Source organism: Callospermophilus lateralis, chromosome 16 (assembly GCF_048772815.1).
Source record: "Callospermophilus lateralis isolate mCalLat2 chromosome 16, mCalLat2.hap1, whole genome shotgun sequence".
In the NCBI taxonomy this organism is placed as follows: Eukaryota; Metazoa; Chordata; class Mammalia; order Rodentia; family Sciuridae; genus Callospermophilus; species Callospermophilus lateralis.
Window position 1 is genome coordinate 68,891,677 of NC_135320.1, and position 25,118 is coordinate 68,916,794.

The 25,118-nt window shown below is 35.9% G+C and overlaps 1 protein-coding gene across 1 annotated transcript in view; it reads right to left on the reverse strand.

Moving 5' to 3' along the window:
• The window catches only part of Trps1 (transcriptional repressor GATA binding 1), a 233,410-nt gene that overhangs the window by 160,591 nt on the left and 47,701 nt on the right, over positions 1-25,118 (reverse strand). The window contains exons 3-4 of the mRNA XM_076835609.2: positions 15,565-16,694; positions 316-919 (exon numbers count right to left, since the gene is read on the reverse strand). Coding sequence (XP_076691724.1) covers positions 316-919; positions 15,565-16,694 — 1,734 coding nt within the window. The remainder of the gene's footprint in view (positions 1-315; positions 920-15,564; positions 16,695-25,118) is intronic.

Sequence of the window (25,118 nt, forward strand, 5' to 3'; positions counted from 1 at the left end):
GATTCTAAACCTCCCTTCTCCAAAGGCGGCTATGTTGTTTTGCATAATCACCAGGAATGATTAACCGATGTTCAATCTGAGCTAAGAGTGAAGACAAACATGAGACAGCCCACCAGGATTCGGAGGATGCATAGAGCACACATCAACACACAGGGAGCTACGTTCTGCCACTTTGGCCTTCTAAGTATAAATCCCCAAACTAATACAGCTCATTTAATGTCATTTCACAAAACATAGTACTAAATATAGAAATTTTGTGCTCCCCCATCTTCCCTTCAAAATATATGAATTATTTTAAAAATTAAACCTTCCTACCCGTAACAGGGACTGGGACTCATCCTTGGACTTGCTTTCTCCCGATGCAGGATACTGTGGGGTGATGGCCCCAGACTTCTCTCCGCCAGCTGGCACCCCCTGCAGGAATCCCTTGGTCTCCACAGCCAAGCCATAAATAGGTCTCGCCAGGTGGGCAGCCTCTACACTGGGGCTATCCCGGAGAGTCTTTGTCTGCTCTTGGGTGCCGGACACAGGCGTCAGGAGCCCCAGGCTTGCTTGAGTATAGGATGGACTGCCGCGAAGGATGTCAGCCCCTCTCCAAGCCACGCTGCGAAGGTCATCGCCTGAACTCTCAGACCAAGCTTTCTCCTTGAGCCCGTCCTTGTCATCCAGCTTCTCCCGCTTCACCACGCTCTCGCAAACTGGCTCTGCCATTTTAGAGTCTGGATTCAAAAGACTGTAGACCTTGAGGTCAATTTTGGGCTCCTCCTTGATGGTAGAGATGGCATGACCATCCTCTTCGCCGTTGGCTGTAGTGATGTCCTGTTCCTGGCAGTGAACAGTGTTGAAGTGCTCCAGTAGTGACTGAGTGTCAGCAGCTGTAAAGCTGCACTGACGGCATTTGTAGCAGCTGTGTGCTCTCCTGGAAGAGAAGAAAACAGTCCATGGAAATCCAGCATTCTGAAGGGTTTTTTTTTTTTTTTTCTTTTTCAGATGGTCTTTAAGCACCTGAATTTTATCTCACACAATGTACAAGGCAGAATGAAATACAATATTCTCAACACCCAGAAAGTGGAACTTAATTAACTGGCATTTTCAATTCTATATAAAGAATGTAAAGTTCCCTTTTGTTACAGTAGCAGTAACAGGTACACACACACACACACACACACACACAGGCTTGTGTGCACACAGTCCAGCTGATTAGCATTAGAACCGGTTGGTTGGCTTTATTATCAAATCACCTGCTCTGTTCATTTTATCTTGATGGATAATAATCAATTCTGGACCAGTTAAGTCGATATTCATATGTTTTTATACATGATTTCATCAATGGACTTTTCACTTTCTGTTTATTTAAGAAAAAGTGAGGGTTTTCTTCACTATGAATACACTTACATCTCTAATGCTTAGGTGCTTTTGTACAGCTTTTCCACATATTGAAATGCACTCTAAGTGATTATAATGTTCTATCATAAATCTAAATTGAGTCAATGAAGTATGGTTTATCTGATCTACATAATCTAAAAAGTAAGATGTATTTAAGACCTAACATTTTTCTAAACAAATTCTATGTAGGTAAGTATCTCTACTGGGTATCAAAGAGAAAGATAGTTGCTGTAAAGACATGTTTATTAAAAGGGCGCACATGTGTTTTCTTTTTAAAAGAAATAAAATAAGGAGACTGTATTGTTAAACTGCACAGCATCTTGTCTGCTAGACAGAGAAGAGTTTCTGCTATATTAGGACAAATGTTTGATTAACAAAGAAGAACCGAGGTACTGCATTATAAAAAGCATACCAGAAAGGTACACAAACAACTTGGAATAAGGCATTCTTTCTTTAACTATAAAAGCCTTAGTTAGCTCTCCAAACAAAAATTATGTGAAACACTTTCTACTTCCTGACAAACTGTACTAAGAGTTACCCACAAAGTTACAACATAATTTTTCTAAGCCATCACTTAAAGGTATGGAGTCATATTATATACTTTTAGATAATCATCAAAATTCTATGTTGCCAGGCACTGGGGAAACATAGGTGAATGAACCATACATATTCCTTGCCCACTTGGGACTATGCCCACTCTGCCTACTCGTCTATAGGCAGAAATGAGGCAAGCTTCAAATAACGTTATATATAAATATATAAGTACGAAGGGTGACATGTGCTGAGAATGAAATGGTAAGACGGTAGCAGGGAAAGGAGATTGCTTAGAGACATCAGTGAGAACTTTCTAAGGGAGGATATAAAATCAAAAGATAAAAAGGAGCTATTCTTGTTGGAGGAAGAGGTAGGGGGAGAGAAGCCCTTTCTAGTAAGCCTGAGACATTGTAAAGAGGCCACTGCAGCAAGAGAGGAACAGAGAAGAGGAAGAAAGGCAATCAACAAGCTGAAAGGGCCATCAAGAGAGAGTATTACTGGTCCTTGTGAAGATGGTGGCTATCTTCAAAGATTAAGGGAAGCAATAAGCAGGGAGCAGCATGGTCAGCTGCAAGCTGTGGTCACTTTGGGGCAGTGATAGTTTCTGAATTAAGGAATAATAATTTAAGGAAACTAAAGTTACCTTAAAAGACATGTATGATACTGGGAATTCCAAAAGAATTTTCTCATTTTATAGAAGCAAAATTCAAAGATGCAAGAAAACAAAATCTCAGTAAGTATTTGTTAAGAATATTTAATGTGATTTATGATTAAAATCTTAATTTTCATTGGGTAAATTTAATTTTACATTTTAACCAGATTGTTTTCAATCCTTTCAATTTTTCTTCATTAAGTAGTAAAGATAAGAACAACAAATGACAAGTGATATGATCATGAACTGATCATAAAAACACAGCAATAAAATTAATTTTCTCAAGTGAAAGTAATCCCATCCTTAAGGCAAGATGTCTATGACCATAAGTAAGACTCTTGCCACCAAAAGTCACAGCTAGAAAATCAAGACAGGACTAAGATTACAAAGGAAAACAGAAAAGAACTAAGATCCAGGTCTTGGAATCTTTGGAAACCTCATCCAAAGAACATTCTTAACCTAACCACCTTCCAGTACAATTCAACGGAAGATAAGCTCTTGAATCTAAAATCATCTGTTTACGAGGCCATAATGTGCAGACAAGTATGCATAAAAATGGGTAAAGGCAAAATGTAAACAAGAAATACCCTACTGAAGATATTGTATAAAACCTATTGAATTATGAGAATTAAAAAATAAATCCATTTTGGGAAGGACATCAGCAATCTCTGATTGACCTTCACCCTAACACAATTCTAATGAACTCACTGCCCCAGCATGCCAGTGAGCCTGTGGTTCCCTGGCATAGTAAGATCTCTGCTTCAATCTCTAATGAGATTCCTGCCTATAAATTAAGACTATAAATTGCCACCGTCACTTCTATCAAAATGAATAACTCTAGAGCAAAAATTCCTAAGGATTATAGTGATACTGTTTCAAGAAATAGACTAAATGCTAGAGCAACAAGAAAGAGAAAGAATCAACATACAGAGAAGAAAATCAAAATCATAGAGCACAGCATGGCAAAAAAACTTGTTTTCAGAGGGCAGAGCTGGGGGTGAAGCTCAATGGTGGAGGACTGGCCCAGCAGGTGCACGGCCCTAGATTCAATCACGAACACCCCAACCCTGCAAAAGGCAAATTCTCAGTTATTATTGGAAAAACAATTTAACACACTGAAGAGCACAGACTCTTGAACCAGAATGCCTGAGCTTCAATTCTTATAATATGTGTGTGATTTGGAATATTGACTGAACCTCAGTTTCCTCTTCTATAAAATGAAAATAATGTGTCTTGATGTGTCCTTGTGAACATTAACCCTAGTATTAAGTAAATAAATCCAGTGTAAATCCTAAAACTAAGCAAAGCCCCTCAGCTCCATGTGAATCTCCATGGGTACTCTTTCTAAATACGAGTTTCAACTGACAAATTGGTATTGGTACCATCTTTTCCATTCCCCCATGTACGTCAACCATGTCATAAACCACTTTTAAAACCAAATTTATTTCCTAGAAGACTCTTTTTTTTAGGACACTTCCAGGTGGAATATGTCCTATGCCTTCTTTGCTTCAAAGGGCCTCAGTGATTGAATATATTGCAGTTTATTGCTTAATTGTTAAGCTTTACTCCCTTTTCATCAATAGTAGTTAAACCCAGAGTCTTAAAATTCTGAGCAACAAAGATAATAAGTGCTTTAGCTGTGTTTTATTTAAAGTGCTAGGAGCTGGGGAAGGTCTTGTGAGTGTATTTATCAAAGCAGTTCAGAACATGATGTATCTAGTAATACATCTAAGTCATTATTATTAGATTTAATATAACTTATTTGGCAATATAGAAATATTCCTGAGCCATCCCTATCCTTTCACCAAACAGATGAATACAAACATCTTTTACCCATTATTTGACTGGTACCTTTTCCCAAATATACAAGGTCCCAGGCCCCACCCAGATGGGCATTCTTTACAAAGTATCACACCTGAGGCAGGTGTCTAGGACTTCTATGTTTGCTATTTTGAAGCTTCTGTCCCAATGGACAACTCCTGACTCCAGACAGGTCTCAGCAACTCCTCAAATCTGCTCCACAGAGGAGCTCTTGATCCAACCACCACAGACAAAACCATCCATGATACAGGAGAACTGTACATGATACAGGTACAGTATCCGTATCTGAACACAGACAACAGTGGGGTGGGTAATAAGCAAGAAGAAGGCAAAAATCGCAGAAGAAACTTTTCAGAAAGGACCTTTTATATTGAAAAGGAAAACACATTAACAGAAAAGATGGTTATAAAAACAAGCTTATAAAAATAAGCTCAATTCACATATCTTATCTTTTAATTGTTCAAAGCACTCATACCTAGATGAACTAGGCGCTAGAGGCAATAAAGTATTAAGCCCATTTTATAGTAAAATTGGAGAATTTTTAAATGCTTTCTTTTTTCTATCCTCCGCTGCCTGAAATTTTCACATGACATAAAAATAAATGAAATTACTGACAATATGGCAAATGAAAACATCGGGTTGGGAAAGGTCTTTGACAGGACAGAAAAGAAACCAAGGACAATAATGGTTTGCAAAACAGGCTGTGGAATACAGATTCCAAGGCCTTCTTGTCCTTCTAAACAAGAATGTCCTGGTCATCATAACTTGAGAATCTGAATTTTCAAAAGATCCTCAAGGACCAGAATCTATCTAAAAACCACATTACTAGATACATCATGATTCTAAAGGACTTGGTGTATAAAATTCAAGGCATCACCCAGCCCCTAAGGCTTTATTAATGAGGTTACTACCCCTGATCTTCAGAATCTTAAGATTTGGCTGTTAACTGCTATTCATGAAAAGAGAGTAAAAGCCAAGGATGGTGGCACAAAGAAAAGAGAGTAAAGCCAAACAACGAATCAGCAAAATGTTAAAATGCTCCATCTTTCAGGCCATTGAATACCACTAGGTGAACCAGAAAAGGTAATTTGCTACAAGGTACTCTTGAGACTTGAAGAATTCCTCTCTCCTTATATTAATCCTAAATAAATGATTAAAAAGACAGCATTATTTTCAAAAGTTTGAAGCAATATAAAATTTTCACTAACTTATACTAACACTGAGAACAGTGCTTCTCAACTCCAACATTCACAGGAATCACCAGGGGATCTTGTTAAAAGTCCAGATTTGGACTCTGGAAGTCTGGCTTAAGACCTGATAGTCTGCATTTATTATAAGCTCTCTGACAATGCTGATGCTCTTGGTCCCCAAACCACACCACGAGTAGGAAAATCCATGCAGTTATTGTCAGAAAAGACTTCAAGATAGGTAATGACATAGCTTGCAATTAACTCTCAGTGAGTAGATAAATATGTATATATACACACATGTGTATATAATGTGTGTGTATACATATATGTATATATCTACTCAGCGCTTTGCAGAACATCTCAAATGAATTTTTTATGATGAGTAACATTATTTTACCATTTGAAGCACATACATTATCAACCACTTCTGAGAGTCAACATTAATAGCTGTATAAATTAAAACTACAGACATGAAATTGTTAAGAACAATCCCAAACTTATTTTTTTTTAATTTCATTGTTTGAGGATAGTCTGTCTTTTTTAGTGATAAGGTCATTCATACATATTACACACAAGTACACAAACTGCATATTTCCATCCCCACTTCACAGATGAAGATGCTGAAGCATAGTGAGGTCAATTCACATTAAACAATATTGAGGGAAAGATATACTATTTTTACTATTGTTCATGTCTATTATTCCATGTCTATTGTCAGTGTTTAAACACTGAGAAGACCTTCAATACAATGCTATACCTACAAAGATAAGACTAGATTATTACAAACCCTGATATAAGAACATTATTCAAAAATAAAAGTTTAGTCATTATGAAACTACATTAGTCTGGACTCTCCTCCAACCTATTAAATGCATTTTATTTTATCAGCATTAATATGGAAACTTCAAAGACACTCAAGGAATTTTTCCTATAGTTCCCAACGCCAACTTTAACCACACCCCATCCATAAATCCTTCCCAAATGATTCAATCCAAGAATAAATCTAGTGTCTCCTCTGGGTTATTCTAAAATTTCGTCTTCACCTTAGGACTTTTTAACACATTGTCCTCTATTAAAATCTTGACTATAATCTTAATATGTAGTTATACTATTACTGCCCCCAAATCAGGATCAAAGCTGACCCATTTTTGTATAGCCCCTACCTCAAAATGTCTGTAGAGTCACTAACTATCTGTTTAATAACCAAAGGAATGAACAATCACAGCCCTGGGGATGTTCAGGATGCTCTATTTAATATGTAGAGTCATAACGTAGCACAGAAATATTAAGAGGTACATAGGTATTTTGCAGATGGTACATTTTGAGTGGTACTCTGAATAAACTCTTCGTTTTTTACAAACTCCTAGAACTTCTGGCTACATTAAGCCAGACTAATTTGAAGATACTACAAATAGTGTATGCTTTGCATTAATTTACATTATGTACCCTCTGCCAACTGGAGAACAAACAGTCTCCTCATGCTACCTGAGAAAAGATGTCATTTTGTAGACCTTCTTAGTATAAGCTTGCCAGATTAAACAGAGGACTCCTGGTTAAATTTGAATTTTTGATAATAAATAAATGATATTTTAATGCAAGTATGTCCCACGCAAGATTTGGGACATACTTATACTTTTGAGCAATCAGGAGATGAATCAAAAACTCTGATTAAAGAGCTAAAATATTATTTCCCTCCAGGAAAGAAATATCAAAACTGTGTTAAAAAGAAAAAGACCACATTGAACTTAATTCAAATGACTTAGAATTTCTGTGAGAATAAATGTTTCATACATTATCCTACTTAATAGAAAGTTCATGTGCTATTAAAAAAAAAAAAGAAAAGAAAAAAACATCTATTCTGGACCCTTCCATGTTCTAATGCATAGTGGCACTCTGACCTAACAGTAGCATTCCATTCATTAGTAGAGATTATTATAAATTGTTTTCACAATTCATAAAGGAAGAAGGAATGCTTCCAGGTGGCAGGGGTGGGGGCGGGGGACAGCTAAAAGATGCTACTCATGGACTATCCTCTGATAAAAATTTCTATTTTCATAGCAAATCAGTTGTGGTATATGCAAAGCACAGCTCCAAATGATGCTTTCTTTTTCCTTTAAATGTTAACTTCTAGAGATTTATGTCATTACTTGAAAAGCTCTCCCTCCAACTGCATTTCACTTTGAATAGTGTGAGCCACAGTTTTTTTTCTTCAATGACGAAATGGAGCCTCAAAGTAAATGAACAAATGATAGATACAATCAATTAGACTTTGAGCAATATTTTTGGTAATAACATTATCAAACGATTATAGAAAATTATCACATTAGTATGTTAAATGAAGGTTATTAAATATTTAAATGCAAACATAGCTGAGTCAATCTGACCTCTAAAAAAATCTAGTCATTTTTGTAACACATACTTGACTGGTATATAAATCTATGCATGGCATGTTACACAGCTGCCACTATAGAATGAAAGAAAGGAGATGCGAGTATCTGAAGGACAAAGACAAAAATAGAATTATTGATGGATAATCAGATCAATCCTTTAGCAGCAGGAAATAGAATATTCAACCTTAGCAGGAGCAGTCTACAGAATATAATCTAAGAAAAACTGAAAATCTGAATAAAATTATGTTCAGTCCATAGAACTTGCATTTTTAAATTGAAATAATCTGATAATACTTCCTCACTTGCAATAATTAGATTGGGAGGAGGCTGAGGGCTTTATCTTCTAGTGTATAACACATCATCTTCTTTTTAGGATAAAAAGAAAAAAACAACTAGTGTCATATCTGAAAAGTTTCAAGGTAAGATTCACTTTCAAAAGGAAGGCATCCCCTACAAAGTTTCAAAATAGAAAGGTGAGTCTTTCCATAAAATAGAAAGAAACCAAGGAATGGGAAATAATTTAGAGATATTAATATGAAACAAAAGTCAGGAATAAAACTAGATACCTGGTCTTACACAGTTTTCAGGACCTTTCTGAAATTTCTCATAAATAATGTGTACCAAAAAAAGAAGGTGGCATTGCAAGCTATTCTCCTGATGGGCTAGAACATCCTTGGTAATTTCTGTGTGTCTCAATGGGAATTTTCAAATTAAAATATTATATATATATCAAGGTATTACAGGCCACTGAGTTACTAGGCATTGTTTAAAAACACATGACACGTAAAATACACAAATCTAAATGCCACCTTCACGGCCCTCACCCTTTTAGAAACCCTGTGCTAATGCTCTATGTACTTGGCATTTTCAGATATGTGGATAATTAAGTGCTTGTCATAAATTCTACTTTTCCAAATTAGCAGAGCCTACACTTCATCTTCCTTCACAGAACTCTTTAAGACAGCAAATGAGCGGTAGCTATATTAATCTGACCATCTACTGTATCCAATGTTAATTACTTCAGCCTGAGTTTACATATTTTATAACTAAAAGACACGAATAACATTTGAAATTTTCAAATCTCATTTATAAATCTCCCAATGGACAGGTGCTACTAAAACATATGGGCATTTTTCCACTTGTAAGTCAACAATAAATAGTTGAATATTGATTTTAAGTAGTTAGTTAATAACAAGAAATGTTGAGCACATATTCATATATTTGCTGGGCATGTACAGTAATAAGAATCAATGACTCAATTTTATTTTAAAATTGTATCATGTAATGCTAATGACACAGAAACACACATACACTCATATGCATTTTTATCTAAGTTAACAAACAAATTAAAAAGTGGACCATAATCATAGAATCACAGACTTGGATTTTATTTTAATAGAAATCTATATATAGCTAGACACAAGCAGAGGTTGAAGAGATGATAAAGAAAATAACAGTTCTGATATGGTTGAATATATTAAATAAATATAAACACATGTACATCATAGATATAAAACTATATAAAGATGAATCTCTAGACATATGTAGCCATAGGCAAATTTTGTATATATATAATAAAATAATATTTATGGTATAGTTGAACATATATGAATATGTATAAACATTTGTAGGATACAACTATACATAAGAATAGTTTTATCTTGCTAATTCTAGAATTTATAAAAAATGCTATCCAACTGTAAATAATCTTCATTGCTAATTTTTATTTTTTTTTAATTGTAGATGGACACAATACCTTTATTTTATTTGCTTATTTGTATGTAGTGCCACGGATTTAACCCACTGCTTCACGCATGCTAGGCAAGTGCTCTACCACTGAGCCACAACCCTGGTCCCTTCATTGCTTATTTTTAAGCAGCCAAAATTAAGCTCATGAAATTCATCCTGCAGTAAACTGTCAGTTATGGCAAATTAACTACTGTATAATATTCCTCTCTGTGAAATTTCTACAAATTATTTAATTAATCTGTCATGGACAGTTAGGGTTTTTTTTCACCATTTCATTTGTTTCTTTGTTTACTTTTTATTTGGTTGTTTTCTTTTTCAAAAATACAATTATGAACATTTTTGCACAACTATCTAGAAAAGTTAAGGATTTTCTTCTGGGGAGTAAAATGAATTTGAATATCTGATATTGTCAGAACTGCCAAATTCATTTTCTAAAAATGCACACACAAGGGCTGGGGATGTGGCTCAAGCAGTAGCGCGCTCGCCTGGCATGCGTGCGGCCCGGGTTCGATCCTCAGCACCACATACAAACAAAGCTGTTGTGTCTGCCGAGAACTAAAAAATAAATATTAAAATTCTCTCTCTCTCTCTCTCTCTCTCTCTCTCTCTCTAAAAAAAAAAAAAAAAAAATTCTTTAAAAAAAAAATGCACACACAAAGTATTCCTAACTCTTCTAATGTTTTTTGGTCTTAAAGTCTATCTTTTCTGAAATTAATAAAGTGATTTTATTTTTCGATTAGTATTTGCTTCATGCAAATTCATCCATGCTTATCTTTTAGTTTCTGAGGTCTATGTTAATGCACTCAAAGGAAATGTGATCCTATATTCCTGAAATCTGACTTCTTTTTGGCTTAAAAACTCTCAGATTGTGTAGCTAGTCCGAACCTGACTGAAAAGCAGTCTCTAATTGTTTGGTGTAGAGTTTATATTTTTTAAATTTATATAAATTAGGTTTATTAATCTGTTGGTCAAATCTTTGAAATTTTGAAAAAGAATTTCTTCTTAACATTTAATAAGAGTAGCTCACCACTGAGATTGTGGTTCATTGTATTTTTCCTGTAGCTCCTCTATCAATTTTTGCTTTACCTATTTTTATTTCATGCATTTAGAACTGTAGATGGAATGAATTAAACTTATTCCTGCTCTTTGTCTTAAAGTCTATTATATGAGATTTAAAAAGCCCTTTCAACTTTCCCTTGATTTATATTATCTGGTTTAACTCAGTCTATTCTTTTCTTTCAAACTCTCCAAACATTTGTATTTTAGGTACAATTCCATATCCTATAAACAGCAGAAGGTTGGATTTTCTTTTTTAATACTGTCTGATAATATCTTGTAAGATGCAAGTTTAATCCACAATTCTCATTAACATTTTTGATATGTGGGCTTTTTTACAATTTTACTTCTAAAATTCTATTTGTCCAACTTTTCTCATATACCCTCTCTTGACATGCTTAAAAAGATAGATTGAATTTTATATGAGTTCTTTACTTCACTATTCCATTTTTCTACTCTACAGCTTTGGAAACTATGTACTCATTTCCTATTCTTTCATTAGTTATCCTTAATTTTTCCAAGTATTCATAATGAGGTTCAAACTCACTAACTGCACACAATTCGAACATCTTAGATCTTAATTCTGGTCATTTTCCCTTCAGATATCCAGAGAAACATTGCTTAATTCCTTAGTCCCTTTCTTTTTAACCTGCATAAATGAAGGCTATGTTTGTTTAGATGTATCAAGATCTTTCCCAAGTCTTAAGTTGTCCAACTCCTTTGCTTTTATTTTCAGAAGATAGTTTTGATGGGTAGACAGTATTAGGTTGATTTTTCCCCCCTAAAATATTTGGTAATATTCCTCCTTCTTCCTGTTTCCATCATTGCTAAAATTGGTTAACCTAATAATCTTTTCTGAGTAGTTGATCTGTTGTTTGTCTCTAGCTGCTCTTAAGGATCTGTGTTACCTGGTGTTTCAATTTTTGCCATAATGTGTTTGTTGTCAAATTTATTTGTATATATGCTGCTTAGTGTAGGCTATGTGTCTGTGTATTAGTACCTTTCATCAGTTCTAGAAAATCCTTGTTTATTTTCTCCTCAAATACTGGTTACCTATGCTCCACTCTCTATATTATCTGTTCCTGGGATTCTAATTGTCTATTGGAACATCTTATGATATTTCCATATCTTTTATCTGCCTCTGATATTTTCCATCTCCTTACTCTCTCTTTAACATTGTCTAATGTCTCATGCTGATTAGCTCATTTGCTCTCTATCATTTTCTAATTTTCACTTAATCTCTGTTTCAAGCTTCAATAATAATATTTCTTAAGTAAAAAAAGCTATTTGTCTCTTTTTTGGCTCCCTAGTAATTTGTAGTTTAATTTGTTAGATCTAACCTTAATAGTTATTTTACTTCTTTAAACACTTAACTATTTATTATCTTATAACTGAAAATTCCTATATCTGCAATTCCTTTATTTCTAAATCCATCTTTTTTTGGTTTTGTTTTTCCACTGATGTCATGGAGGGTGGTTTATTTCCCTTTCCATATGGTTAACTTTTTTCTAATGGCAAGCTCATATAGTATTCTATTAATCCATGGATAGCTTGTCAGTAAAAACTCAGTACTTTTCTGTAGACAAATTCAGCCCGAAGACAGAGGGAGACACATGTGGAAACACCTTCACCACCTTCAAGGTCCCAGCTTAAAGTAAAACACAGATTTGGGCTCTAGCTCTACAGGTGACTCCAGTCTTAGTCTCTCAGCCATCTGCAGCATCGAAGTTGGCATTCTCCCCCAGTGCAACCTTGAGGTTTACTTTTACTTCTCCAAGTTTACTTTTACTTCTCCCTCATTTATGTTTAGCTCACCTCTTGACAGAGAAGAAGAAAAGCTTCAAAGTTCCCCTGCATGTGTGGAGGCCTAGCAGTGCACTGCAGAGTATTTGTTATCTAGCATAGCTGTTATGTAAGAAAATGGTTACACTTACTCCAGCAACATATGTTATGACACTGAAATTTTTATGAAAATGGTAGATTTGATTCACTGTTTAATAAGAACAAAAAGACAATGCACAGAGAAAAACAGATCCACAAGTGGAATACAGTAATGCTATCCTACTATGAGTCTTGTATATTAAGTGCTCAAACACCTAGAATATTCCACGGCAGTAATACAGAATTTTGGTAGATGTTTCCTAACACAAATAATATGCATAAACATAAATATAACCTGAAAGATATGACAATGATAAGGAAATGGTCTTCTGTTGTTTCATCTTCAAACTCAGGATTTAAGGAAGATGCCTGATCGAACTGTAAGCATCCAGGTGACTATTTCCTTTCACATCCCTTGGGCCTCCACTGCTGTTCAACTTTGAGGAAAGTTTCCTTACACTTCCTCCTCCTGAGTTTCGAGTCCCGAAATGGTGAGTCTCCAAATTTAAATATTTCCGAAAGAACTCACCAACAGATTAAACTACTCAGCACCTTAAAGGTTCTCGGGTGAGCAAAATTACATCAGGATTTAAAAATAAGTATAAGGGTAGTTTAATGCCCTCAGGACATGTGCTGTTTAATTTCTTAGCAAATAAAATGCTGAGAGGTTGATTAAATTTGAAATGAGCAGACAACTGTCCTTTGACATGGAACCCTAGTTCCTCAATAGCATCCAAGACCATAATTGTGAAAGATTAAAATGTAGCACCTTGGAGATCTCAGCTCATTCTAACTCCTGTGAAGTAAAATGCTCATGGGAAATTCATTTGCATACAGACATTCACTGAGCATCTATTAGACATGCTGGCAGTGTTAAGCTGTGCAGACATGGTGGGAAGCAAGAACAGAATAGTCTCTTCTTCCAGAGCTTACTTTCATCACTGAATATTAACTAAATCCTGACATAATCAACAGTATTTTTATTCACATTTATATTTGGGGGGAGATTATTTTCTTTATCTAAAGCATATCAAAACTAAGTTTTCTCTGACAATGGCTTTACCTTCCTGGAGAAAAGACACTGGTTCAAATCATCTGATAACTAGCTATATTAGTATGGGGGAAGAGGGACTAATATTTTTTAAAAATCATGAGATCTCTTCAAAAATGCCTCCCTTTTCAACGAAAGAAGGGATTATCTGATTTTTACATCACTTAACAAATATACCTGCAAAATATGCACATACTCACTCATTCTCACACATCCACTCCAGCAAAGCTCAGAAAGAAGCTGATGTCTGCTAGCCCCAGAAATAAATTAGCATGCAGCTAACATCAGAGGAGCCAGAAACACTCATTGCAAGTGTGAACACATATTTGATTGCAGGACTGTGTCTTTCCTAGGGCTGACCTTATAAATTAAACAGTGTAAATCTCAAGTAAGTGTTTTCTGAACATTTTGGTTCACTGTGAACATTAGGATGCCCTTCAAATTAACATCTAACATTATTAGTCTATTGTTGGACATGAACTGCTTCATTACTGGTGACTGAAAAGACACCCTCACTGGCACTCACGCACAACTCCAAAAAAGAATGGAAAGGCCTGATTAAAATTTTGGAATGTAAAAATTGAAATGCTAGATTTTTAAGTTAGGATATTGGATCTACATATGGAAAAAGCACTTAAAAATGGTAAATAAAATTCTTTACTTTGGTGCCAAGATGCTTAATAACATACTAAGTAAAATCTGAACACCAGGTATCTCCAGGGCTTTGCTAAACTAATGCCTACTTATAACCAAGACTTATTTTTAATGCACCTTTCTCAGGAAAGCACTTTCTATCCACATTGAGCTACACTGTTATTATGGTCACTTCAAACATAGGGCTTGTAGTTCATCTTTTATGATACTCATCACTCAAAATGATCTGCAAAGTGCTGTCTTCCCTGCTGAACTGTAAGGTCCATGAGACCACTGTGCTGTTGACTCCTGTACAGCCAACCAATGTCTGGCTGGCACATACACATTCTAAAAATTAATTAAGGCATGGATACATAAATGAAATAAAGACATGTAACCTGAGCACATCTCTAGAAGGTATGAAAAGTTAACCAGGAAAATTGATGCTTATAAAGAGAATAAAATCAAAGTAAAATAAAACACAAATGTACCCTCCTCTACCTATGAACTTGAAATAATTAGTTTTACCTGCTCAGAGGAGCAAGTGCACGTCCAAAATCACACATGCAACAAAACACTCACCTTGACAACAAGATTATTGTCCATTTTTTTCAAAGTGAGAAGAATGTCCAATCTCATTTTAAGGATAAAATGAACCACGTGTTCTCAAATTGATTGTTTCCCAGTTGGAATAAAGAATAAAATATATTCTAACAGAACCTTTCATTTGGGAGCTGTTCCATCAACAATTATAGGATAAGAAGTCATATTAGAAAGGACAAATAAACATAGTATGATCAATAAGTAAATTTAGGGGCTGGGGTTGTGGCTCAACGGTAGCATGCTCACCTAGCACATGCAAGGCCCTGGGTTTGATTCTCAGCACCACATAAAAATAAGTAAACAAAATAAAGGTATTGTGTCCAACTACAACTAAAAAATACATATTTAAAATTTTAAAAGAAGTAAAATTAGCAGCACTGTATTGTAGGCATCACTGAGAATTTTAAAATATACTCAATAAATGGTATAAAACAGATATGAAACAGGAGTACAAGTAACCAAATTAAAATCAAAGGGTATGACATTTATAAATGTATTGTGTGAGATTCTATAAATGATCTTTAAAGTGATCCTGTCCTGCAACTTCCAAGCCATCAGACTCACTCCCTGGACTCTTGTTATTATTTTCCTGGTACTTTGCCCCCCTGTATGGATTACCTGTAGTGTCGGGAAATCTCTTCTTCCACCTGGGTAATAAAATCACATTTGGTACATGAGTGTTCTTTGCTTTCCTTGATAGCCTGCTGCCCATCTGATCCTTGCAGATGATTTGCTTCCTGTTTGACATCCGAGGCTTGGGACTCATGCACAGTCTCATAGTGAAAGAGGAGCACATCTACATCAGGGGTAGAGAAGGGACACTGGTGGCACTGGTGTTTGACCCTGGAGCTTCCAGCCGCCCCAGGAGACAGGTGCAACAGCAAGAGTGCACAGTGGGAACAATTACTTTTTCTACAAGCAAACGGATAAGTAATTTCTCCAAGGTGCTTTTCTGGGCTGCAAAGGCCTCGGGGACAGAATGGACAGTGTTTAATGGTACACTTGTGAATGTTATGGAGCTGTTGATAATGGCGCAAAAGCGGCCCCACTACAATGACATCGGGGCCATGGCTTTTGGAATATCTAAAGTCGCAGAACTGACAATTATAGCTTGTTACCATATTATCCTCTGCTCCCTTGCTGGAGAAGTCCTTCTTTTTAGCTCCACTTGAGCCCTTGTCTGCCTTGGTCATTGGCTCTCCTTCTGCACTTTTGGCTAGATCATTCTGATTAATGACAGAGCCCCTGGAAAGCTTATCATTCAATTCTGGATTAAGGCCGCCTGACTGCACTGCCGCATGCTGCTTGCCATAATGTTCTAGCAGTTTAATGGAGCTAGATGACTCACAGCTGAAACTACAAAATTTACACCAGTAGTAACTGGTGGCCTCTGTACCATTTTGTCTCGAGGAATCAAGGGGCTTGATGGGCACTGAGTAGCCAACAGGAGTGTCGTCTCCCGCTTTGACTGTTATCTTGTCCTGCCACTTTCCCAAGTCTCCAGAATCACTGGATCGAAGTGTAGGGATGGATTTGTTAGAGTTTTTCTCAGAAGATTTTGCACCCTCAGAGGAGGGGAGAGAAGCTTTTATTTTGTTCGGGTGCGTCTGAAGAAAATGCTGTTCTAGTTCAGTGGATGAGTTGCCCATATAAGTGAAATTGCAGAATTTACAGCGGAAATACTTGGTGTTTCCTTGGCAATCTGGTGTTTTCCGTCCAATGCCAATGAATGTTCCACCTGAAGTGACCTAAAGTATAGAAGAGATGGCTGTTACTTTACACATATCATTAATTCATGAGTTCTCTACAGGCAGGTGTGGGTGGGGACTGCAAAGTAATCTACATTAAAAAAAATAAAATAGTGCTCCTAGTTTCTATGAAATCACTTAAATAATCAGAGCCAAAGAAATTCCCTCTCCATTTCTCAAGCTCCCCTCTGAGGGGTTCATTTTGCTTAATATTTTAGGCCAAAGTAGCAGACGAAAGTAAATAATAAAAGTACCATAAAGAATTCAAAAGATTTAATAATATATACTTAGAAAAACTTAGAAAAACATTTTCTACTGAGTATGTTTCACTACTCTCTCCTTCAAATCACAGTCCTGCAGAAGCATCCAAATCACAGGGGGTTTCTTTACACAAAGCTAAGGCTTGCTGTCAAAACCAGAGGCAGTTGCTCAGAGATTACTCAACACAGATGTTCTCCAAGGAAATCTTCTGTTCAGTTTCTACAGCAATGAGGCTGCAGGCAAAGATGAGGTCTATCTGTTTGGTAAAATAGGATTCTAAAATGACCACACAAAATGGCTCATAATGGAAGCTCATGCATGCACAATGAAACTAAACATAAAAGGAAGAGAGTAGGCAGGAAATCGTGGTGAAGGAGGACCCACGTAAAGAGCTTCAAATTTTTCTCAACCAAAGACAAATGAAAAGAAGAAAATCTTCCTGGACCTTACTTGATTAATGCTTTGCCTCATAGAAAATGGCTCCCAGCAACTCCTATGAGTGGATCCTGGGGATGTTCCAATGCCAAAATAAGATAATTCCCCCATAAAAGTCACTACTACTCTGCTTTCTTTCCCAAAGTTGAAATTGCACAGTACTGGGGCTATGAAGGCCTTCAAAGTGCCTCCCTTCAGTGTGTACCCTCAACAGGCAGCCTGATTGAGTGCCATCCCTGAGCAGCCAGGATGCATGGTTTAAAATAAAACTTTTGACTGAAATACTCCAAAAAGTGAGATATTTTCCTTTCCAAATATCTGTGGATTTTAATTTTTTTTTCCAGCAACCAGATGTAATATATAAAGCGAGTGGCATAATCATGGTCTGCCTTCTTCAACAGCTGCTCAAAAATGACATGTGTGATCGCTGCTCATATCCAAATTGCTCCCCGAGAAAAGTCTCAAGCATCTCAAAATCAAATAAAGGCACTACTTAAAATGCAAATAATATTCTTTAATGCACTGAGAGATACCTTTGTACCTCTATTGTATGGAACTAAGACTTAAAGAGAGGCATAATCTTGATCTAGTTACTTAATCTATCTGGCCAACAGCTTCCTCAATTAGGGCAACCTCTAAATTTATGTTCAGTATTACAGTTCTAGGAAATGTGCATTAACTCATAAACAGCCTGACACTGGTTATATATTAAGATAAGAGTTTATGAAGGTCTCTCACTGCCTTCAATCAAAGGATGATAATGGTTCACTTCAGACCATATCTATATCTACAGCACAAGTCCACAGATTTCCATTTGTTGATAACAGAGCATTATTTAACCAGAAAGCTAAAAATGAGGCATCCTCTCAGGCAGCAACTTGACAGTCAAGAGTGTAAGAGATGTCAAAGCCAGACACTAGAGGATACAGTCTAGAACATTCTAATCTAGCACTTAAGTGCCCAAAGTAACTAAAACTTGTACTGAAATAAATGTATCATATTGCAAAATTTCTACATGCATTTCTCAATTCACTGGAGGTGAGGAGAACCTGATTTTCAAAAAATCAAAATACTTATATGGGATACTATCACTAGGTACTCTGTTCAGACAGTTACACTTGAATCCAAAGGGGTAACTCATTTTTTTCTTTAACACAGGCAGAGAAAAAGAAAGTGTGCAAAATCTGAGATTAAAGTTTTCTTGTTATAGCTACTATATTGCTTCAGAGTTACTGTGCTTCCCTATAAAATGCTTTAAACGTCTGTTTGTACAGCCAAGATTCCCAAGAAATCACCACATATCATCACTATTTCTTTGATTTTGCAATCTTTAAGCCTCATGTGCTCTGACCACAAGTACATTTCTCCTACAATGGGATGAACAGACTAACTAGAGGGGAAGTGGCAAAGTCATTCAGTGATAAACTCACACACTTGGTATGACTAGTATTCTCAGATAAATGAAAATATTAAATTCTGCTGTTAGTAAGCTAATGCTCTGTTTATATTCCTTCTGAGACTGCAGGAAGAATGCTATTAATATTTGGAAGGAAGTAAGGGCTCAGTACATATTGGTTAAATGAATAGATGAATTACTTACGGGAGATGTAAGCACAGATGGAAATCTCTCACCAAGACACCTGTATTACCTGGGATAAGGAAGCCATAGTAATTCATGGCACCATTATCACTGACTTGACCTGAATGATGTCTATGGACCCATTCCAGAAAATACAAACTACATCTTTCACCCAAAAGCAAGTGAATATAGAGCCACCTGAATGTAAATTAATGTTATATAGAAACATTAAATATAACTAATAAGCATGAAAAAGAACAGATTTTAAATTGCTTCTCACTGACGAGGACTATGACCACATTTTATTCTATTTTAACCCAAGTTTTAATTTTTTTCCTTCCATGTAGTATTTTCCATGGTTTTCATCTATAATTTATTTATATACATCTCTAAATAGAACTATTTCACTAAAGAAGAGAAAAATATTAAAAGGTTGGCTTTTTTTCAAGGTCTTTAACTCAATTTAATTCTATATTCCTTATAATATGTAGCAAAAACCAGTAACAATAATATCTAAAAGAATATGTCAAGGGGAAATATTTTGAAAGCTTCAGAACTCTTAAAATGACACTTTAGCACATGTACTTATTTTCAATGCAGGAAAAGACTATTTGTTTGAACTAAACACAAACCTTTCCTCAGATGTGGTTCATTTTCAAGTACTATAATTGATAGCAACAGAGACAATTATGAGGTACTAATTTAAGAGGACTTGAGGTTATGGGCTGATAGTCAAAAAAGTAAAACCTTCAAAATAAAAAGCTATGTAATACCAGCAACTCAGGAGTCTAAAGCAGGAGGATTGCAAGTTTGAGGCCAACCTCAGCAACTTAGTTAGGACCTAGTAACTTGGCAAAAACCTGTCTCAAAATAAAAAAATAAAAAATGGCTGGGGATATAGTTTAGTATCAAAGTGCCCCTATATTAAATCCCCAAAGTACTAAAACTAAATAATAAAAAGCTAAGTTGTTAAAGAAAAACTCCAAATGCTGAACTCTCAAATAACTTGAAGAAATCTGTAACATGATCTTGGCTGAAAATAACTATAATCAGAATTAATCTACTAATACACATAGGAAATGTTTTTTCAGGTATAGTGCTTCGAAAATACATTCCGGAATAGAGTATGCTTTGGTGATATACTTTTGATGGAGAATAAAGGTTTAAAAATTTCAATAACAAATCCAATTATATGGCAATCATCTCATTCTTATGCAATTCATGGCTTATTCTTGCAGCCTATTCCTGGTAGCATTACTATAATAGATCTGGTACACCCCTTTCTCATTTAAATTTATAAAAGACAACCAATCAGAGGTCATTTAAAGTGATACATGGAGCACATTTAAAAGAAAAGTGCTGCATATTTTTCATTATGCACATTTTTATAATTGGCTGTCATGGATTACAGCAAAACAACAGTTTATCCTAAAATGGTTTTCTTATTTTCCTCGGTATACTTCTAGTTTCTCTATCATTACTTGATATCAGATAGCAGATATCAATGTATCCTAAAGTCAGTCTCAATAATCTGGAAGCCAATTTATGAGAAAAGATTCTAAAAAGAATGCAGCACGAGGCGGATTAGGCTGGGTGCATGGTACATGCCCAGCCCTCCTGCCTCCAACTGGCTATCAGAGGCCCAAGCGAAGATCTAGAAGAACTGCATGTGTTCTAAAGAGGATCTCGACAGGAAGACGGTCTGATCCTGAAGATGTGGAACACCCTTCCATGGGAAGGGTTCTGCGCTACACTCTTACTACCTACAAGCACTAGTAATTCAAAACGAAATGACACAGCACAAAAAGCTCACAAATTAACAGATAATGGCAGTGTCTGGATTAGAGACAGAGTGGGTTCCATGAAAACAGAAAAAAAGCACCTAACCCAACTGACGCAGGCAATATCTGACCCATGAACACATGAGTTGACACCAATCATGGAAACGTGTCTCAGGTAAAGGAAATAATATGAATAAAAGCAGAAATGAAAGCGAAATAATTCAAGTTGTTCTTAGGAAATGCTGACTACTGAAACATTGAATATTAAATCTTGCTATGTGATGGTACCTACTAAGTAGTAACACAGATGTGGCTGGCCTGACTATTATCCCTTGCAGAATAAAGAATTTGGAAGAGTAATATATTACTGAAGGGACTATAATTAATTATACAATTATAATTAAATAATAGGTAGTCTTTTTTTTTCTAAAATAGACCTATACTTCCTATAAAATGCAAGAAGATTGATCCATAGGTAGGATTTTTAAAAAGTTAAAAAAGAAAAAAGGGAGAAAGAAGAAGATAGTAGGAATGAAAAGAGGGACAAAGGAAAGGAAGGAGAGAAAAGGAAGAAGAAAAGAGAATGGAAAGAAAAAAGAAAACCACGGAAATCAGGACTTAATAAACATGAGGTATGACAGTAAGAGAACAAAGGACAGCATCAGAAAGATCCAGGGCAACTCTAAGACTTCCTGCCTGCCTGAATTTAAAGTGGAAGTATGGAAGAAAGGAGGCAAAGGAAGTTTGGGGAGTGGGTGTTCTCCTGTAGCTCAGTGGAAGAGTGCTCGCCTAGCATGTGTGAGGCACGGGGGGTTCGATCCTCAGCACCAAAAATAAATAAATAGAGGCATTGTGTTCGTCTACAACTAATTTTATGTGTACACACACACACACACACACACACACACACACATATATAAGTTGTCTTGGGGATCTTCACTTTTACCTATGTTGACTTTGAGGTGGTAGCAGAATATCAAGGCAAAGCTACCCATCAGCTGGAAAAACAGGTCTTAGAACAAACCATCATTTATTATAGGATTCCCAAATATGTCACTGGACACATGAAAGAATTCAGGTGTTCTTTAATCTAACATCAACAGGTCATCTAAATATGAAAGGAGAAAGGTAGACAGGTGGACTATTTGAATTCTCAAGCTCCTCAATGATCCCCACATTGATCTCACTTTCAGAACCCAGTGAAATCACACAGCTCCAAGCACAGTGGGGGTGTGCAGCACACTGAAATTAGATACTCTAAAGGCATCCTGGTTTGCTCTCTGCCTCCACACCCATCCCTGCTCTTAACATAGGCAGAGGATAAAACCTTAATTACACAGCCTTGGAGAACATAAATGGGAGCTGGGTGCATCTTCTTGGCACTTAATCTTCATAGAAAAAAAAAAAAAAAACCTAAAGTGAACCTAGTAACTAGAAGAGCAGAAAACAACTCTCAGATCATCTATTAGATCAAAAATTCCTAAAACAAAGTCCTCTAAATAAGGGGAATATGAAATAAACTACACATAGGCATAAAATGCCCCTTAACTGGGGGGTAAAACAATACATTTTCAATAGAATAAATTAAAATTTTTCCCTTACTCTATCAGAGACTAGTTTTTGTAGTAAAAGTACCAGTGAAAATTAATCACAGCAATTTTTAAAAGACCAATCAAGGCATTTAATTTTCTTTCTGGTGATTTTAATTATAAGCCTAGTAAATTCCAATAAGGTAGTATTATGCTATCCAGATTAGATAACACATGACCTCAAAGAAATCACAAATGCCCACACATTCCATGTAATTCAGCGTATGCTTCAGACAGCTTTCTACCTGCAGCAAACTAGACTCAAATAAGGAAGGCTGTATATCACAGGGGTCCTTAAGACAGGCTCCTGGACCCATGCTCCCTGGTTTATAGCCTATCCACCCTGGTCTACAACTCATCTTCTCTGCTTGTGCAACTCCATGATCTTGGGCATGTTACTTCAATCCCTCTATGCCTTTGTGTTTCTTCTTTTTAAAAAACAAACATATAGTGTCAACGTCAAGGTTTTTATGAAGATGAATTAATGAAGGCACATAAAGATCTCAGAGCCACATATGCATATAAGGCTCCTAATAAATGTTAGCTATTATCTGATGTAACTCCAAACTGGAAAATATATAGAAGATACGCGATTCTAATTAGGTAAAGTGAAAAATAAATGAAATATGGATCAAAAGTATCTAAGTGAAAAATAAATTTTACATTTGATTTTCAATTAAACATTTGTCGAATATTCTGAAAATACAATGCATTTGCTTGGAACTTTGGAATCAAGTGATGAAGAATTATATGGTCTAATGATTCTCGGAACTAAAATCCACAAAGGAAATCAGAAAATGAAAGGGAACTGCTCTTTGCCTTTTGCTCTCTCTCCAAACTTTCCTGGGGTTGGCGCACCAGTTGTGTATCTGTGTTTCCAACAGCTGCAAGTATGCTGTAATTACAATGACCCGAGAAATAAAAGGCACTGAATAATCTGCTGACTTGATATGGTTAGCAGAACAGGCCATTTGAGAGATAAAACTTTTATTAAGAGTTGAATAATGCTAAATTTGATTGGCTGTACTGATAGCCATGATTTTTTTTCTTCTAAACATTCTGCCTAGAGAAAAACACTGATATTCTAGAAAATGATCCATGTTCTTTAACTGATAACAAATAAAGTAAAAATCTAAGAGACCTTCCTATCTATCATACCAACTCTCATTACAAAGCTAAATGGGAGATTTAACTGTGGAGCAGGTAAAGGGATTAGTTAAGATGGTCCCCTACTCCTCCCCGGGTGGCTACATTATCCAGCTCAGCCATCGCCACTGATGAAAATAACCTGGTAAATGCCATAACTTTGCTTTGCTTTATGGCCTTGGGGTGAGCATATGTTTTATTTTGCACACTTTATTACTTGTTAAAGAGACACAGTCCTGAAAATAAGCATGGGTTCTATGCCAAACATTCTGCACTCTATAGACAGTCTGAATTGATTAAAGTCTCATTCACCAGTTTTTCTAAAGTGCAATTGTCCTCGACTCAAAAAAACAAAGAAACAGAACCTGCTAAGATCTACAACTTCCCTCCTACTCCAGATCAAAGGAAACTCCAAAGCAAAAAATAAATATTTGGAAGGAAAATTCAGGACAAGTCAAAATAAACCACAATGAGATTAATGTTCCTTGATTTTTTTTTTTCTTTTTTCAAACCTAACTGTAATCTCCTGTTCAAATGAATGTAGTGTTGTATGTTAAGGATCTGTAAAGCTCGTACAGTTAAATATATTAAAAATATAAGGACAAGGGCCTGTCTCTATTCTTCCTGTTCTTAACATGACATGCTATGCTATGCAACTCTGATTTAAAAAAAAAAAAAAATTGTAACACAGAAATGTAGTTTTCCTAGTTCAAATACAAGGTAGCCCCTGTAAAGTTAATAAGGCAATTTTCTATTAACCTTAAAATTTCTTGAAGGGTCAAAATGAATTTAATGGCTACAATCCAGTGACTACTTTCTTAGACTCCTGAATAATTCAGAATGCTAGAGAAGGTATACAAACACAGAAAGGCAACATATACACCATGAGCATTTACCAACTTGGGATAGTGTAAACACTTTCCCGTGGGAAGCACAACTTGACAGGCCTCCTATTTTATAACCTGATCTGAGGGCTAAAAGCTCCCCTGTAAAGATGATGCAAACACCCTAATGCACAGCACATTAAGCCCTAATGAAACAGCGCGTCCGCGTTGTTAATGCAGGCCTCCATTCAGGGATGGTTTAAATATAAGCATAATAAAGCACATTAAAAAGAAAGAGGCTGTAATTACTTTTTTAAGAACTCAATCTCTTGTCCTATTATTCATCTACATGTGAGCCTCAAAGGCTGAATACAGATAGTAAAAATTACATGAAGGGTGTACCAATCGTGCCATATTCATTATTTTTTAAAATGTAAGCACAATAATTGATAAACACAGAGGGAACGTGAAAAAAATAGGAAAACAATCATCCTGGTCAAATCAATTACCTCTCAGCTAGCTACTGTATCTTTTCTTGCTTTTGTTGGTAAAGAAATAACACCTTTTTTGATGTCAGGGCTGGACATGCTATCTCAAGGTGCATGGGGGAGACTCATTGAATTCCAAAGACCAAGCAAAGAGTCCTGGTTTTACACTGGCTATTCCAGGTGACCTCCTTTATCCTGTGGGATCCCCCTCTACTATGTAGTACAAAAAAATATTGTTGACACTGTTTTTACAAAATTGTATTTGACCTGTTATTCGTGATACAATTTACACAGAGGTGGATTTTATCAGTGACAATTAGA